The sequence below is a fragment of the Galeopterus variegatus genome, unplaced genomic scaffold, assembly GCF_000696425.1.
Source record: "Galeopterus variegatus unplaced genomic scaffold, G_variegatus-3.0.2 Scaffold6252, whole genome shotgun sequence".
Lineage (NCBI taxonomy): Eukaryota > Metazoa > Chordata > Mammalia > Dermoptera > Cynocephalidae > Galeopterus > Galeopterus variegatus.
Window position 1 is genome coordinate 16705 of NW_007732363.1, and position 18599 is coordinate 35303.

The following is an 18599-nucleotide window of genomic DNA, read 5'->3' on the forward strand; positions in this document are numbered from 1 at the left end:
ACATACTGGTTTATCCTCAGCAGAGCTTTTCATTTGGTGCCTTGTGATTGCTGGAAAGCCTGTCAGCCCCTCTATTAGGCCACGTTAGGCAAGAGCAGGGGTTGCATTTACTCATTTTTGTCATCTCAGAATTTAGCTTACTGTCTGTTTTCTAGATGTTCCCGAAATAGTTAATTAAATTGAACGGAAGTCTTCCTACCTGGCCTCAGGAGAGCAAGCACATTGGGTTATGTGCACAGAATGAGCACATCGCTAGCACTAGAGGAAGTGAACAAATGAGCCTATTCCAGGACCTAGGAGCTCACAACCTACTGGGAAGGCCGGGGCGGAGTGAGGGCTGCTAGGTCTCTCCTGTCCCCTCTACATGGCACATTGTGGTCTAGGGTCCACCAAGCAGCAGAAGCCAGGCAATTAAATCCACGGGAAACTCGCTAAGGCTCTATGGAAAAATGAAGTGATAAGCAGTGGAATTTCTAGGTGGAAGGGAATCCAGGCGCAGGATTCCAGCGCGAGGAAAGGCTAAGAGGAAGGAAATGCAGGGTATGATCTGGATGGAGAGAGAAAAGCAGAAAACTGAGGCTGGGAGGAGCGCTTGACTGCTGGCTCCAAATCGTGGCGGGGCACGGGGGTGGGCATCGGAGCTCCTGCATCGCCCCCACGACAGTCCAGGTGGAGAGCGCGGTGGGTGCCGCCCCCCACGGGCCAGGCCTGGGCGCCCCGGGATCCCCCAGCCCCAGGCCCGGGCAGTGTCCAGCAGGCAGGGCGGGGTCCAGCCCGGGTGTAGCGGCCCCGAGGGGAATGACTAAGCCTTGGAGGAGGGCAGGCGCGGCAAGGCGGGAGTGTGCCAAGTTATGAGACGATGATAACTCGGCCCCAAGCCTCTGGGGTCGTGGCCGTGGGCCGGGAGGGGCGCGGCGGCCGCCCCAAGGGTGATAAAAGGGGCCGCGCTGCGCCGGAGCCTCTTTCTCCGCGCGGTGCCTGCAGCGCTCCCCGGGAGCCGCCGCAGCTCGGGAGGGGCCTGCCACCGCGCCAGGGGACAGATCGCACCGTGCCCCTCTCCTCCGCAAACAGGGCGCTCGGCCCCTTTGGGGGACCGTCAGGTGCCTGTGGGGTCGGGACGGGGGCAGGCGGTGGCAGCACTGACCGCAGGGGCATGGCGGGGGCGGCGTGCCAGCCTGTGGCCAGGCCGAGCCTGACCTCCATCTCGTCGGGGGAGCTGCGCAGCCTGTGGACCTGCGACTGCGAGCTGGCCCTGCTGCCGTTGGCGCAGCTGTTGCGCCTGCAGCCCGGCGCCCTCCAGCTGCGCGGCGACCAGCTCGTGGTGCCCGGGCCCGGGGAGCCCGCGGCCGCGCGCGGGGGCTTCAACGTCTTCGGCGACGGCCTGGTGCGCCTCGACGGGCAGCTCTACCGCCTCAGCAGCTACGTCAAGAGGTGGGTGGCCTCGCCTGGTCCCCGCAGACGCCTCCATCCCGCTGGAGACCCTGGGAGCCCTGGCTGTCCTCGCTGCCCGTGACCCCGCCTGGACCCCCTCCTTAGTGCCACTTCCAGATGTTCTCATTGCTCACGTCATCCGGAGCCTGCCAGCTGTCCCCGCCCTAGCTGCTTCTGCCCTTTGCACTGACGCTTTTCGGCTGCCGCTTGAGGCCGCCCGGGGGGCATCAGGGCTGGGCGCGGGGTGCGGGGCGGGAGCGCTGCGGATTCGCTTGGCCCCCGCCCAAAGCGCGTGACTGCAGGATGCTTTTCCCATTCTGGTTCCTTAACTGGGTCAGATGAGCTGAAATTGGGGGCACATCCTCATAGGGGATCTTTGCAGCTCGGAGAGACTGACCCTGGATTTAGATGGCGGTGGGTGGAGGATGCGCAATGCGGAATACGACTAGCCTTGTCCAGTGAGGAGACCCAGGGGAGAAGGGTGCAGAAGGTCAAGGATTCCCATCTTGGGCCTTGTTTGTGTTTCAAAAATAAGTAAACTTTGGCGGAGAAAGGAACAACCCTTGGGAGTCCCTCTCAGGGCCGTGGGGGCTGTCGAGTGGGCAGATAAGTTCTGGGGAGATTAGTGCAATGAGCGTAGCTCCAGGAGCCTCGCACCGGGCTCGGGCCAAACCTGCGGCCTTAATTAGATGGAGGCACCCAGGATGCTTAACTGTGGTCACCGAAGTGCCTGAAGCACTCTTGGTGGACATGAAGCCAGCAGGGACGTGGTCCATCATCCGAAGCAGGCTGATCGGGATGGGTAAAGCGGGAGGGCACTGGCACTCTGCATGGCCTCGGGCCTCCGGAGGTCACCCCGGGGAAGGGGCGCGGGTGCAAAGCCCTCTCACGTTTGCGCTGCGTGTCCGGAAGAGGCAGCGCCGTCTAGAGTGATTCAGGGGTGAGTAGCAGGACAGCTACTGAGACAGGAGGGCTTTGCTATCGGGAAAGACAGGGCTGTGGCACCCTGTGGGTGGGATGGAGCCAAGAGGAGCAAGCAAACAAAATGAGATGTTTAACGTGCCTCCTTCAAAGCTGCTGGGAAAACACCTCGCTTTTCTAAACCAAGATCGGGAGGGCTTTGAATGCCTGAAACTATTCCCCAGCAAGCATTTCTCCCTTTCTTAGTAAAATGAAAATTCTAACCCATAAGCAGGAGACTGTGGGAGGAGCTGAGACAGATACCAGATTTGCAATGATTTAAAAAGAAGATAACCCTTGTATTTGAGAACAGGGTAAGAAAAATAAAAATGTCCAAATTAATTGAAGCCATAGGTTAGGCTTTTGACAAAACCAGCTCCCCCAATCTTAGTAAACAGTGCTGCAAAATTTGAAATGATTTTGAAGGCTGTCATTAAACTCTTGCTTTGAACACCTCCTACACAAAAGAAAATTAAACAGCAGTGGTCCCCTGGCAGTTCAGAGTCTAGAATAAACAACCCGGCCACCATGACCAGATGACACCGACCAGGGTGTAAACACAAATCCACAATCATAGGCTCTTATTGTATAAGAAACCATGTGAGGGCTTTTGTACCCTGGGAAATAGTAAGGAGCCTCTGAAAATAATTTGGGTGATGGAAGGCACAATCTGTCTTCCTCTCAGGGGACAGACTGTGGCAGGGGAAGTAGGCTTTTATACTTGAGCATGCAGTCCTGAAGGAAGACGGAGGGGATCTGGTTGGATTGGAGACAGCCTTCTGGAAAGAGAGAGGACTGGGTTGTGGGCAGCAGCTAGAGGCCAGGAGGCGGGGAGTGCACTGAAGCTGGAATTCAGACACCTGATGTTGCTGCTTCTTGGATATGCCAAAGTTACCCAGTGTCTTAGCATAGAAATTCCTCCCTCAACATACTGCTCCAGGGCCGGCCCTGTGGCTCACTCGGGTGAGTGCAGCGCTGGGAGCACCGAGGCCGCAGGTTCGGATCCTATATAGGGATGGCCGGCGCGCTCACTGGCTGAGTGTGGTGTGGGAGACACCAAGCCAAGGGTTCTGATCCCCTTACCGGTCACAAAAAAAAAAAAAAATACTGCTCCAAAGCTGTGGCTCTTTTTCTTTTCTTTTCTTTTACTTTCCTCTCTCTCTCTCTCTCTCTCTCTCTCCCCCCGCCCCCCCAGCCTGAGCTCTGGCCAGTTTCATTAAAGAACAGATTTTCATGATTTACTTTTCACCAGTCTGTTCTGGCACTGTTCTAACAGTCTCAGGATCACCTGGATCAGCGATGGCTAGGGTACAGACCCTGAAGTATCGTCCACATGCTGTGCCCAGGTCACTGTTGTTGCTGCTACAGTGGTGGGCAGCAGTTTTGAGAGTACGTGGCATAGTCCTCTATTTGGGATGCTTGAGGCAGGACAGTTGGTAAGGATGACAGTTTCCCTTTGCCTTGTCAATCATCTTCTGAGTCAGCTTGTCCCCCAGCACGTACGTTCTGCTTGTCATAACAACTTGAAGCCTAGAGTTGATGGATTCTAGCAACTTTTTCATCTTCTTTGTGGCCACCATATTTCTGCCTTAGGTGTGGGATGGCCCCTAGCCAAGGACAGCCACCAAGATGGCCAGGGAATGAGAAGGAAAAAGCGATGATTCTTAATCATTTTGGACTCTAGAGCTTTTGTGAATTGTATGTAGACCTTTCCCCAGGAATGTAGCTACATAGCCAATGCTGCTGACAATTCAGGTAGTTCATTAGACACTCGGAACCGGGTTAAGAATTCTTGCTCTAATTAGTTAATTAGGTTGTTTTTTCCCCATTCAACAAATATTTTTGGTGTATGGGATAAGCCCATTAATTAGGACTTCTTTTAGGGGCCTCAGAAGTGTGTGCTGTGGCTTTCATGAAGACCTTTCCCAAGGAACCCTGAAAAGCTAAGAGCCACTGACCTTGACAATCATATGATCCGCTCACTCAGAGAGCAAGAGGACGATTTTCCTGGCCCTACTTACTCAGGTTCACTTTCTGATATTTGAACATTTTTCTAATTACATACCTATGAAATACACCTAAGGAAACCAAGGGTGGTGGGAAGGCTCAGTGATGGCCCCCAAGGGCTTTAGAGCTTCTTGGAGAGTCTCCTTGAAAAATATTTGTCCTACTTTGGGGGATTTATGGCAAGATTTTTATTATTTGGTTTTTTTCTTTCAAGGGCTGGATTGCCTCCCATGTTACAAATAAAACCTGTTCAGGACACCAGGAGAATGCAATGGTCATCCAAGGAGCTATTCACTCAATACTTAACAGTCCAAATCACCATTAACTATCACACACACACACACACACACACACACACACACACACACACACACACACACACCTTTTTTTCTTATAGAGCATCCTCATAGTGAGGTGTAATGTCAAACGTTTGGTAAAGACGACCTCTAATTCCTTCTTTTTGGTGGTCCCCTAGCATGAAAGAGGCTGCTTGGGTACTAAAAATAGGCACAGCAATAATGATAGTGGCTACTTGTATTTACTTGAGTGCAGGAACCACTGTTCCTGCTAAGTGTGCCACAGGGATCTCGCCGCCGTCTCTTGTCTGTAAATTCTGGTATCAGAGCTCTTGTATCTCACAAAAGCTTGCAAAGTTGGCACTATTGTTTCCTTTTTTTATGGATGGGAAAATTAGGACTTGGAGAGATTATTTTACCTAAGCAAGAAGCTGGGGAACCGCAGCACCAGCAGTACTGTCTCACTATCAAGCCTATGCTTTCAGCAAATTGCCTCAAACCTGAGATGACTCTGGCTCACTGTGGTCAGCAGCATTTCCCATGCATTTCCCAAACCTACAAATAACTGGAGCCATGTCAGCCAGTGCACGTCTTGTACAATCAGCCTAAAAGAGGAAGTAAGTGCAGTGATTTTTAAGGCAGCCACTGAAAGCAGAGATGTGACCTGTCCCTGCCCATATCTGACCAGCCGTGACTTGAGTGACAGTCACAGCCACCTCAAGAGCAGCCACCCTCCATCTTCCCAACAGTAAGATGAGGACAGAGTCCTCAGAGCTGAGTGGACAGCGCTTGGCTTTGTCTGCAAGGCCAGGCCTGGTTGTCAGGAGGGATCTGGAGGTGAGGCCAGAGATGTGGAGGCGGTCATAGCTCCATGGTGGCTTGCAGGGCTGCACTCAATGGCTGGTGTCCTGTCCTGTCCTGTGACTGCGCTCCTCTGCCTTGGAGTCTTAGATGTAGTAGCCTGCCTGGGACAGCAGCCCCTTAACAGGATATATAATGATACTGGTGACATAATAGTCACCCATGTATTGAGCTACAGTTTCTTTGAGACAGTCTAGAGGAAGAGTGGACGAGCGTGGATGCCAGGGTCTTTGCTAGCCGAGTGGCCTAAGGAAATGGACCTTCTCTCTGTGTGACTCGGTTTACGCAGCAGTAATAGGGGAATGACAGTACTACTGACCTTATAGGGTTGTTGCTCAGAATTAAAATTTGTAAAGTCCTTAAAACAGTTATTTGCACATATTGATCACTTGAAAAATATAAGCTTTTACCACCCGTCTCCCTTCTGCCACCCGTCTCCCTTCCGCCACCCGTCTCCCTTCCACCACCCGTCTCCCTTCTACTACCCATCTCACTTCAATAAATGGCTCTAACTCTCCAGTCCCCTCCTCACTTGCTCCCTTTTATTTAAATGACCAGGACATAACCCGGTGGAGCTTGGACACATGAGTGTAAAGAACTATGTATTTCTCTGGCATTTGTATGTTTGGATGATTTACCAGTTTGTGAACCTCTGAGTGGCAGGGACTGCATGTTAGTGCTTCGCAAACTTGAAGCATGCAAGTCTCCTGTGGATATTGTTAAAACACAAATTCTGACTGAATAAAGCTGAGGAGGGGCCTGGATTCTGCACTTTTGCAAGCTCCTAGGTGATGCCAGTGCTATTGATAGCCCAAGGATCACACTTTAAGCTACAGCTCTTATATGTTCATTTCATATGATGAAATGGTGTATTTTCTTATCTTTCTCCCCAGTACACTGTACATTTCTTGGAAGCGAGACTTTCCATCTTTGTGTTCCCAGTGCTCAGCACATAGTAGGTACTCAGTAAATGTTTATTACATGTATTAATGAATAAATGAATCATTCTCTGCCCCATCACGATGCTTCACACAAACTAAGCGTTAATAATTGCTTAATGAATGAATGAATGAACATGTGTATCTTTTTTTTTTCGTTAAATTTTTATTTTGTCAACATACAATGTATATGATTATTATGGCCCATCACTGACACCTCCCTCCCTCCTCCCTCTCTCCCCTCCCCCCCAGAATGTCCTTTCCATTTGCTTGTTGTAACAACTTCAAAAAGGTATAGTTGTTATATCTTCTTCCCCCTCCCCCCCAGTTTTTTTTTTGTGTGTTTGTGGGTGAATTAATTTGTTTATTTTTTTAGCTCCCACCAATGAGTGAGAACATGTGGTATTTCTTTTTCTCTGCCTGACTCGTTTCACTCAATATTATTCTCTCAAGGTCCATCCATGTTGTTGCAAATGGCAGTATTTCATTCATTTTTATAGCTGAGTAGTATCGACAAAGGATTAATATCCAGAATATACAAGGAACTTAAACAACTTTACAAGAAAAAAACAAGCAACCCAATAAAAAAAATACTACTCAGCTATAAAAATGAATGAAATACTGCCATTTGCAACAACATGGATGGACCTTGAGAGAATAATATTGAGTGAAACGAGTCAGGCAGAGAAAAAGAAATACCACATGTTCTCACTCATTGGTGGGAGCTAAAAAAATAAACAAATTAATTCCGACAAAGGATTAATATCCAGAATATACAAGGAACTTAAACAACTTTACAAGAAAAAAACAAGCAACCCAATAAAAAAAATACTACTCAGCTATAAAAATGAATGAAATACTGCCATTTGCAACAACATGGATGGACCTTGAGAGAATAATATTGAGTGAAACGAGTCAGGCAGAGAAAAAGAAATACCACATGTTCTCACTCATTGGTGGGAGCTAAAAAAATAAACAAATTAATTCCGACAAAGGATTAATATCCAGAATATACAAGGAACTTAAACAACTTTACAAGAAAAAAACAAGCAACCCAATAAAAAAAATACTACTCAGCTATAAAAATGAATGAAATACTGCCATTTGCAACAACATGGATGGACCTTGAGAGAATAATATTGAGTGAAACGAGTCAGGCAGAGAAAAAGAAATACCACATGTTCTCACTCATTGGTGGGAGCTAAAAAAATAAACAAATTAATTCCGACAAAGGATTAATATCCAGAATATACAAGGAACTTAAACAACTTTACAAGAAAAAAACAAGCAACCCAATAAAAAAAATACTACTCAGCTATAAAAATGAATGAAATACTGCCATTTGCAACAACATGGATGGACCTTGAGAGAATAATATTGAGTGAAACGAGTCAGGCAGAGAAAAAGAAATACCACATGTTCTCACTCATTGGTGGGAGCTAAAAAAATAAACAAATTAATTCTATGGCCATTTTCACTATGTTGATTCTTCCAATCCAAGAACATGGGATATCTTTCCATCTTCTTGTATCCTCTCTAATTTCTCTCAGCAGTGGTTTGTAGTTCTCGTTATAGAGATTTTTCACATGAACATGTGTATCTTTGATTCAAGCCACAGACATTAGAGTGATACATCTGAAAATTTTGCTTAATTTTGCTAGAGTCGGGGCAGAAAGAGGAGGGGAGGAATTGTTTGAGAGCTTAGAGAGAGGCTTTGCACAAGACCATCAAGCTAGTACTGGAAACAGAGCAGCGACATCCTACTTGCCCTCAAGACTGGAATGTTCCTGAAAGCTTTTGCTTAGTGCCACAGCAAAGGATTATAAAAGCCACAAGAAATTTCTGGGCCTCTTATACAAAGACTATTGCAGGGTGCGTTCCTCATTTTCTCAGCTTCACTATGCTTATTTTTTCAAATGAACACACACACACACACACACACACACACACACACACACACATGCCACGTAACAGCTCTTTGAACCCTTCCACAGAGTTCTGCAGAAACTGGTTATTCTCCCAACCAGTGATCATTTCTAAGTTGAGATTTTTATCTTTTTCCTTTAAGCTGTGGGTTCATTGTAAGAAAACCTAATAATGTCAAAATCCAGTGATGGGTCCAATCGGATGTCAATTGATTTTGTAGGCAGCAGGAACTCTTTGAGAAGAAAATTGTTAGATCCAAGGGAAATTTGGGACAGCTTGGAAAGGTGGGCCTTTTAGACGATGGGGGATCTTTCAGCCACTCCTGATTTGCTAGAAGCAAAGCACAGTGTTCTTTTTTGATCCCATCTTTCAGATGTTGCCTTCATTAAGCTCTTCCCTTCAGCCTTCCAAACTGAAAAAACGAGGAAAGAAGTTGGAGCAAGGAAGGAGAAATCCTTGCTTATTTATCTTTCAGATATTCATATTGTCCTCATTTCCTGGTAACTGAGATGAACACAGCCCTGGTTGTGAGTGAGAACTTCCAGAACTTCACCCTATGGGCCAGCCAAGTTGGCCAGGATTGAAGATACTCATGCTTATCAAGCACCTACTGTGGGCCCAAGTACCTGTGTCCACGTTACATGCACTGCCTTTAATTATCACATGGGAGGAAATACTGGTATGCCCCTTATGCAGGTGAGGGAGCAGGTTCAGACAGGTTACGTGACTTACTCAAGGTCACATGTGTTGTGGCTCTGTAACTGAGTTTACACAGCCAGTAAATTGGGACGTGAATGAGATCTTCTCATGTTGAAATGCTGCGCTTCCCACAACATTGTCCTGCCTTTTAGTCTTTGTGTTGAAACTGAGCTTTGAATATTTCAGCCTAGAAGCATTTGGGGACCAGGGTAAAAGCAATGCAGAAATGAGAGTTTAAAGGAACTGTCTATCTTAAACTGTTTGCTTTTCATCCCTAATGATAACTTCAGCTAGTATAATAAATATTCAATACACAGAGGCAATATTTGCATTAGTAATTCTGAAATATTCAAGATCAAAGATCAAATAACTAGTCCCTAATGTAATCTGGTAAGGCTCATCTTAAACTAAAACCAATGATTAAATTTCAGATAGTTAAACACCTGTGTGACTTCACAACTAGCCCCTCTGCTCTTTTTGAATTTTAGTGGCTTATGTATCTAAATTTTATAACAGTGAATTTCAAAGGAATGCTTACATTTATTTATTTCACTGGAATTTGGAGGTATTTAACAACTGGGCCATAATGAAGAGGCTGGGATGGATGAATTAATGAGGTGTTTGTTATTTGTGGCCTGGGCAGGGATAGGGAGTTTATTAAGCAGGGATCTCGCCGCCGTCTCTTGTCTGTAAATTCTGGTATCAGAGCTCTCGTATAAGCAGGGTTCTCACACATCTGTGGTGCGATGATAACTGACATGCCCTGCGATGAGGTTCACAGCTCGGTAAGTTCCTACAAGTGCCTCCGAATCATCAAAGGTGGATTAAATTATGTTACACGTAGTTTTATTATTCAGGGAGTTTTATTAAATTTAGGCTCCAAAATGGATAATTCATGTGTAGGTTATGCATTACACTGAACATGTGACTATCCACAGACCCCCTTTGCTAATCATGCCACGTAACAGCTCTTTGAACCCTTCCACAGAGTTCTGCAGAAACTGGTTATTCTCCCAACCAGTGATCATTTCTAAGTTGAGATTTTTATCTTTTTCCTTTAAGCTGTGGGTTCATTGTAAGAAAACCTAATAATGTCAAAATCCAGTGATGGGTCCAATCGGATGTCAATTGATTTTGTAGGCAGCAGGAACTGTTGCACTGTCTTCTGTGTCACCAGAAAAGTAATCAAAGCTGCAGATTTTCTGGGTGCCTGGTACACAAACACCACATGCTTGCCCTAGAGTATGACGATCAGATATTGAAAGAATCGAGGAACCGCCTTGAGGAAATAGTAAAGATGCTTGAATGACTATAATTAACTCCCTGGTAAACAAGGTGGTGGGAGAACGCGAAGCCCACCCCGGCTGGATCACAGGTGGCGCCTGACCCTGCCTCAGCATCATGCGTCTACCTTCTTGATGTTTACACCGATCAGACTGGCCCTTTTCTTCCTCTATTGCTATAGGGGTTTTCTTCCCCCTTTCTCCCATGCACCCCACAACAGTCTCTCCCCACCCCCACTGCAACCACAGACCTCAACTTCCTCTCCTCACCCCTTGCCAGGTCACTCTCGCCTGCCCCATCGCAGGGCATTGGCAGCTGAATGGCCGGATGGCCAGGGGGGATGAGTGAGCACAGGAGGCCCTGCGCTGCTGACCTCCACGCCCCCGCTTCCTAGGCTCTGAGCCCCTCGGGTGTGATAAGGCAGGTGGGAGTGCCCTACCCTGCTGCCCAGCACTGCACCTGGGCTTAATGGATGCTGATGAGTGATTGGATGAGAGGGAGCGCCCCAGCACGTGGTGGTCCCCTTTGTCCTTCCTTGTCCTTTCTTCCTGCTTCCAGTACCTTTTGTCAGTCAGTCAGTTGGGACAAAGGACAGGAAAATTCTCCGTCTTCTGGTATGGAACACAGTGCCTCGCCTCTCAGCCTTACGCAGTGCCCCCACCTCACCCCTTCTCACCCCACACCGTTCTGCCCAGGCGAGGATGAGGCCGGGGAGGGGCTGGACGAACCCCACCAAATGTCCCATCTGCCCGTCTAAGTTCTCTTACCCAGGGCAGTCCCTTTTCCACCCCAGGCCCCCCTTCCCTTCTCCCTCCCACCGTCCCCTCTCCTACTCCTGCCCAGCTCACCCACGCCCTGAGCATCTACACCTGCACCCTCTGTCCTTCTCTGCAACGCTCCCTATGTCCCCTCCCAGCCCAGGACCAGCCCCTAAACCATCACCACCAGTGCAGGGGGGTTGGGATGTGGAGAAGACTTTAAAAGCCTGGTGAAACAGGAGGCAGGAAGCGTTTTTAGAGGCTCCATCAGGGGTCAGATTTTAAAAGCTCTCAAAACCAGGTCTGCCGATCCCAGCAGAAAGATAATGACATAGATTTCTAAGAAACCAGGCTGGGAGACAGCCGAGTGGAAACTGTGTTTTTATGTCTCCCGGTGGGTATTGTCCCGTATGCTCTTGACCCACGCCTGGGTCACTGTCTTGAGCGCCGGCCCCTCGGAGCGGGTGGTGGGACGTGGGCACGGGGAGGGACACCGGGAGGACTGTGCGGCCACAGCTCCCTGCAGAGCCGTTTGCTCTCCACGGCTGTGATTTTCACCTCATGCACTGGAAGGACAACCTGCCCGAGAGAAATGCTCGGGGGCGTCTCTGCCCATGACTGGATGTAAGAAACTGACTGGATGTAAGAAACGAGCAGAGGCGGCCGTGCTGTCAGCTCAGCCGGCCCATTGCCCCGTCGCCGGCACTGTAAGCAGGTGCTCCCAGCTGCATCAGTGTGAGCCAGCACTGGGGCTGAGGGTGACCCTGGCTGGAGCATCCGTCGGCTGCTGGGTGCCACTCAGCCCGCCTACCCCCCGCTGCATTAGACCTTGGGATGAGTTAGGAAGTTAGCCATCTTCTTGAAGATTAGCTAATTTGCACTTGGATCTTTTTATCAACAGTGCAGAAAGGCCGCTGGGAAGATTTGTAGGGCTGGGAGAGAAACCTGACCCGCTGGCTGACAGAAGCGAGATTCAGAAAGATCTTCCTAGGCTGGAATAATGAACTAAAACCAAGGAGGCTGAACTTAATAGGGATATGGGCAAAAGTCCAACATCGGTTCTGCTTTTTTATTTTTATTTTTTTTTTAACTTCAAAAACTCAGGATCAGGGAGCTGTGAATTAGTAATAGTTCATAAAATATTGTTTGTGTCATCTATGAAGGGGGCTGGGTTTATCTTTGATTAGAGAGGGGAAGGGAGGAGGAGAAGGAAAGGAAAGTTCCAGATTTACCAGTTAGACAGGATGACCCCGCTGAAGAAGACCCAGCTAATTCCACTTACTGAGTGTAACTTGTTCTCGATCCGGGGGACTTAGATCTCCTGTACCTTCAAAAGAGCTCTTATAGCCCAAATGATAGATGGGACTGGTCATCTGGTAAAGGCTGCCCCTGAGAACCAAGTGTGGACTCCCGGCCACCCCAAGGACCATGGCCACCTTTGGGTTGCACGCTGATCCCTAGGCTGATCAGCTATGACCAGAGGAAGGAGGTTTATTAATATAGTACAAAATATGATGACCTCTGTAAGGACACAGTTTTAAGGGACTTCCCTCAAAGGACTGTGGCTGTGGTAGGCACCTGTTCAGTGCATCCACCTTTTAATTTATATGGGAGGGTACGTTACACTAGCAGTTATCTCTGCTTTTTCATAGGTATGTGGAACTGACCACCTACTGTGATTACAGAGACTACAGGGAAACTATATTGGACAAACCAATGCTGTTCTTTATTTACGTACAGACCAAAAAAGACACCTCAAAAGGTAGGTATATATAAATATTTTTGGTTGAGTTCTGCCTTGTTGGGCTGCAGACTGAGGCACGCTGATGGCAAGGAGCCTGGTGTGCAAGGCCGTCTGAAGCTCAGCACAAGCCTGCAGAGCACACCTCTAGATGATCCTAGGGCAGAAGCCACCTGTCTCTGAGCTTCTTTTCTACTTCCTGTCTATGCAGGAAGTGATCTGACATTCTGAGCCATCAGGAGTTGGATACGCTCTGCCACGTATCATTACTGTGTCCAAGGCGTGCACTAATGCAATTAATTGGCACGACATCCGTGTGGGGCTTATCATCCAAATGGGGACATTTCTGAGCATGAAAGTTGTCACTGTTCATAATTGTTCTAGGACAAAGGTATAAACTGGGACTGATCCACACAAAGTAGGATGCATGAGCAACCTACTTATGAGGTGCTTATACCATTCCCACTTTACAGATGAGAAAACTAAGATAAAGAAAATAAATAGCAGTTACAGATGCTTTTATATTTTATGCTATGGTGTTAGAATTTCATATTTAGACACATCTCTTTATTGTTTCTTCCAAGAAGTCAGATTGACTGGTAACAGCTATATAAACTCAGGTTTCAATATGAAAATGTCTCCGTTTCCCCTTCCTCTTCCCACTCAGAGTGGTATGTGTGGAAAGTCATGGGCATAGTGTTATGTAATAGAGGTGGAATTTCTTACACTTGCTTCTAAATAGCATTCTTAAAATGAGTCCGGGGTAATAAGAAATGATCTAAAATTTCAAATAGACTTGCTCAAACATTCACTCTTGCTCAGATTTGCGGAGCTCTCTCTGTTCATTTCGTAATTCAAAGTTACGATGCTTTCTGCAGAAGAGGCCAGGAACAGTATGTTCGGTAACAAGCACTGCTCATTAGAGCACCTGAGCCCTACATGTTCTTTGGCTTGATAATGACCAGAAAGCCGGATAGTTCTCTAGAAGTGTAATTCATAGCTGAATCAAGTACACCTCCTGCATCGCACTCTCAGGAGGAATCTAAAGAAAGAATAAGAGACCGCTCCATTTTAACATTTTGATGAAAGTACAGAGAGTGAGTGCCACAAGGAGGTATTGTGGGTGACCTACAGAAAGTACACGGCTATATGACAGCTATTGCAGAAGGAGGGACAGTAACCTAGTACAGGTTGTGAGAAAAGCCATTCATTTCTTATTTTAAAGGGTCTGTGATATAGAAGCTTAAGATGGTCAAGTTTAAATTATAAAAGTTGTTATTAACGTAGCATGTTCATTCTAAACTGCACTTTTGTGCAAATTAGAAAAGCCACCATTTCCTCGAGACAATTCCTAATGCTTCCCAGAATCTTGTCATAATAAATACAGAAATAGACAATATTTGACAATACAAATGGCATCCTCTAGAGTTGTGCAGCATTCAGCCTGCCAGCCAGCACCACTGTGGAGTATGGTAGCCCTGAGTATTAAGCAAGCCTAAGGGTTTTGATTTGGTTTGTGTAAAATTTAATTTGAGGCATCAAATAACTTGATTGCTTTGTTTATTTATATTTTGTCTCAAAGAAGATGTAAGGTATCTAAAGTGCCCCCAAAATAATTTGTAAGAACAGAAAATATGGGTAGGAAAAATAAGTACAGTTAATTCAAAACTCATTCCTCAAGAATGTAAACACTTGCTATTGGTTGACCAATATTGGGTTTGGCTCTGAGATATCTCAAAGCCAATGCAAAATGTTCAAAGTTACATATTGGCTGTTCCATGGCCTTTAAGCAGAGAGTGACTTAGGTATCTTTGTGACCCCCCAGACAAAGTGCTCAAGTAATTAAGGCAATGGAGCTTGATTCCGGGGTCTGGAAAAGTTAAGAGGTTGATGGTTAATAATATTTCAAATTTCCTAATGAGTAAAGAACCTTCCCTTTGTTTAGATTATGCAGAATTGGACAGACTCAGACTTAACAGATTACCGAAATACAAAACAAACAAACAACAGAAAAACCCAACTGTCTCCCAGGACAGAGACATGGTATTATATGAAAAATGGGAGAAACATTTTTCCCCTTGGGATTGTGTTAGGAGCAGGAGCAGGGAGGAGAATCATCCTCAGATGACCTCGATCCTTAGAACCCTAGACTTGCCACTTGGCAGAAAGAATGCCAGGTCTCTGGACAGGCTGTGGAGACATACAGGTGAGGGAAAGGCACGGGGCAGCCTCCTTCCCTGGACTTTGCTGATTTTCTGCTTTGCAAATCAGGAAATGTTGGTGAGAACCAAGTTGTGATTTAAATATCCTACACAGCAGGCACATGAAAACCAGCCGTCTCCAGTTTTCCTGTTCACTCCCTATGCTGTAAGTGCTGTGCAAGCACAGTTCCCATCTGTGATAATTGTAGAGTGGGACTTTTGATTTCTGAGACACGAGTGACAAACTGCAGCCCTGGGAAGCCGGTTTTCTAGGCTGCTTTTACAGTAGCCCAGGGCTTCCTGCAAATCTGCAACATTCTTGGGAACATTTGTAGAAACCTAGTTAGGCTTTCCAGCAAAGGATTGAGAATGGCAAGGGAGGTTATACAACCTCCAAAGAAGGTGAGAACCACTGCTTTAGCAAATCCTAAGGATGTCTATGTCACGGGTACACACTTCTTTGTGAATTCTGCTTGCCAATTTCTAGAAAGAACATATGCATTTCTTGTGAACACAAGACACCCCAAGATAAGAAGACAGATAGAGCAAGGGATGGATGCGGTCATCTCTTCAGTAATTGGAGAAAGTTACCGGCTTCAGGTAAGCCTTCACCTGTCTGAACCCAGGGCTGCCACCACAGAGGACGAGCCTGTGCATTTCATGCGAGAACTGAGTCTTAGAGCCTTCGCTTAATTCCAGACACTTTGTTCTCTATTGAGTCGGTATTGCCGCCTATAAAGTGAGCTTAGTTTCTAATAACTTATTACAAGTGGGGTAAGAATAAATGTAACTTTGGCCAAGCAGTTCAAAATCTTTAGAAGGAATATGATGCAAATGCAGAGGTATGTTTAAAAAGAAAATAAAGTTAAAAGATATTGGTCAGAGTGAAAAGAGAAATAAAAGGGGCATAATGTTTTGGATGTTTGGGCAGTTGCGAATTCTATAATGTCAACATGATAGTTATGTCTGTTGAGTCAATTAAATGTTTCTTTCTCTTTCAGTTTGACTTTCAAGATGTAGTGAAGAATTTTTTCCCTCCAGGAAATGAGGTTGTTAATGGAGAAAATTTGAGCTTTGCATATGAATTCAAAGCTGATGCATTATTTGATTTCTTCTATTGGTTTGGGCTCAGCAATTCCACTGTAAAAGTGAATGGAAAAGTTCTGAATTTGACAAGTACAAGTCCAGAAAAGAAGGAGACAATTAAGTTATTTCTGGAAAAAATGAGTGAACCTTTAATCCGAAGGAGCAGTTTCTCTGACCGAAAATTCAGTGTCACTTCCAGAGGTATGTTAGAAATTCTCAAGGACATGTGGGAGGGTACACTAATAAAATGGGAGAGGAGGATCAATTAATTGAAAAGGCAATACCTATTGATAAAAGGAAATATATCACATAATTCAGAAAGTAAGAAGTAAGTAATGTTTATTGCCAAAAAGAAATATGGTAACTTTTCCTTTTAGACTCGTTTAAGTTTTCTGAGATAGCAGTCATATCGTGCAGAATACCCAGAAAATAATCTTAAAGATGATTATTAACTTAAATGAATACTAATGCTCATTTAAATATCAAGCAATAAGTTAAATACTATGAAGGAATGCTACTTTCCTGATGTGCATATTCTGGACAACAAAATGTTAACTCAACTTGTCAGGGAGGGGAGAAGTCTACATGGTCGTGATATCTATCTTTACCCATGTTTGGAAGTGTTCTCCAGATTTTGTAAAACAACAAAAGAATAATTCTTGAGAAGGTTCCATTTAAGAAATTATACACGACACACAAGGGGCTCTTGGTGTTGATGCCCACGTGGCTGAAGCAGGTGGCATCGGTCAAGTCTTGTCTGACGTGTCTTCTGCAGAGCCCGTTCCCTCTGTCTCCTGCTAGTCTGGGCTGGAGAGCCACGACTCTTGCCACTAATTGCAGGAAACCACCAGTCTTCATGAACCTGCAGTGCTCGGAAAGTTTGGATGTAAAACACAGAGTCTTTATTAATTGTGTCTGATGACAGTTGCTTTTTTTTCATTGTTTACAGCAAAAATGCTTACTCTGAGCTATTTCTTCTTCTGCAAGTGGTCTCTCTCCTCCTTCCCTCTCTGCCTCTGTCTCTCTCCATCTCTCCATCTTTCTCTCTTTCCCCCTGCTTTGCCTCTCTGTTTCTGTCTCTTTCTCCATCTCTGTCTCTGTCTTTCCTCACTCTCTTTCCTCATGTTGCTTTAGCTTTGTCTGTCTGAGAGTTTCTCACAAAGGTGTCTTTGTGCTGTGCTTCATTGCAGCCATGTGGGGAATGATACTCTGATCCTTTTGCGGGGGAAGATTAACTCTCCTGTTGCTGCAGCCGTCACCGGTGCCAGGTCCTTCCTCTGACATGCCCTCATCTCACCTCCTGGCTGTACAGGCTGGGCAGAGTTTTCCTGTCTCCCCAGGGCTCACCCTCTGTTGTGATCTCAGAGACAATGAAGAGTATGTGAAGTTGGGCTGTCCTTCCTTGAAAGTTGACTCTGAGCCAGCCCTGGGGCCGCTTCCTCTCTGGAGCAGTGGGGCAGGATCATTCCTGGAAGCCACCATAGTGCACTGCAGTGGCATATCCCAGATACACCTGCTGCGCATCAGGCAGGCCGAGCCTGGCTCCCAGCCCCAGGCAGAGCTCAGGCCACCAGTGCTGCTAACCAGCTCCATCCCCTTCAAAACCTGGCCTCTGTCCTCATCATCTATTCCCCAAATATGGCCTTTGCCACTAAGTGAGAAAGAGGACGTGCAGCTCACTGCAAACCTGCTCCAGCCTGCGGGGAAGCAAGTGACAGTCATGCCCCACTGATGGACAAAAAGCAACACATTTCTGTTCAGCCTTTTGAGTTTTTCTGAGGAAGCCAGGATTCTCTCTTAATCACTGAAACACTTACGTTGCATGAGTTTTAAAGGCACTGTTGAGCTATTTGATTGTGTTCACAGTGATGTTAATAATACATGCCTTGTTTACTGTTTTTTTAGGTTCAATAGATGACGTTTTTAACTGCAATCTGTCACCCAGATCATCTCTGACAGAGCCTCTGTTGGCAGAATTACCATTTCCAAGTGTTCTGGAATCTGAAGAGATACCCAACTGATTTATCTGCCTGGACTGAACATTCCACCCTCCAGGCCTGTGCTGGACTGCAGGTCGAGGGGACGTCCAGCTCCTCCATGGCTTCCACAAGTGCTCCTTTCTTCCATTTTCATGGGTGTGATGCCCTGGCAGGCCCAGTGCAGCTAACACCCTTAAAGGTTATGGCTACCAGGATGGTGGGGCTTTGGCCCTGTGGCATGGCAGGGTCAGGGGGGCTGGGGGAGCAGAAATCCTCTACTTTGAACACTTCTCCAAAGTGGCAGGGGGAGCCACAGAGTCCTGCCACCCTGAACGTTTTGCTCAGTACCCTGGCACCCTGGGAGTTCTCCCAACGGCCTTTGTGGGAGTTGTCTGACTTGGGTGTTGATCTATCATGCTTCATAAATCAGAG

At 46.5% G+C, this 18599-nt stretch overlaps 1 protein-coding gene across 1 annotated transcript; it reads left to right on the forward strand.

Annotated features, from left to right (window-relative positions):
* Positions 1 to 1153: 1153 nt before the first annotated feature.
* On the forward strand, positions 1154 to 18267 carry MEDAG (mesenteric estrogen-dependent adipogenesis). Its single transcript, XM_008590650.1, has 5 exons — positions 1154 to 1431; positions 12813 to 12922; positions 15590 to 15702; positions 16104 to 16389; positions 18094 to 18267. Exons 1-5 carry the CDS (start codon positions 1154 to 1156, stop codon positions 18207 to 18209), a joined length of 903 nt encoding a protein of 300 aa, XP_008588872.1. The 3' UTR covers positions 18210 to 18267.
* The last annotated feature ends 332 nt before the right edge of the window (positions 18268 to 18599 follow it).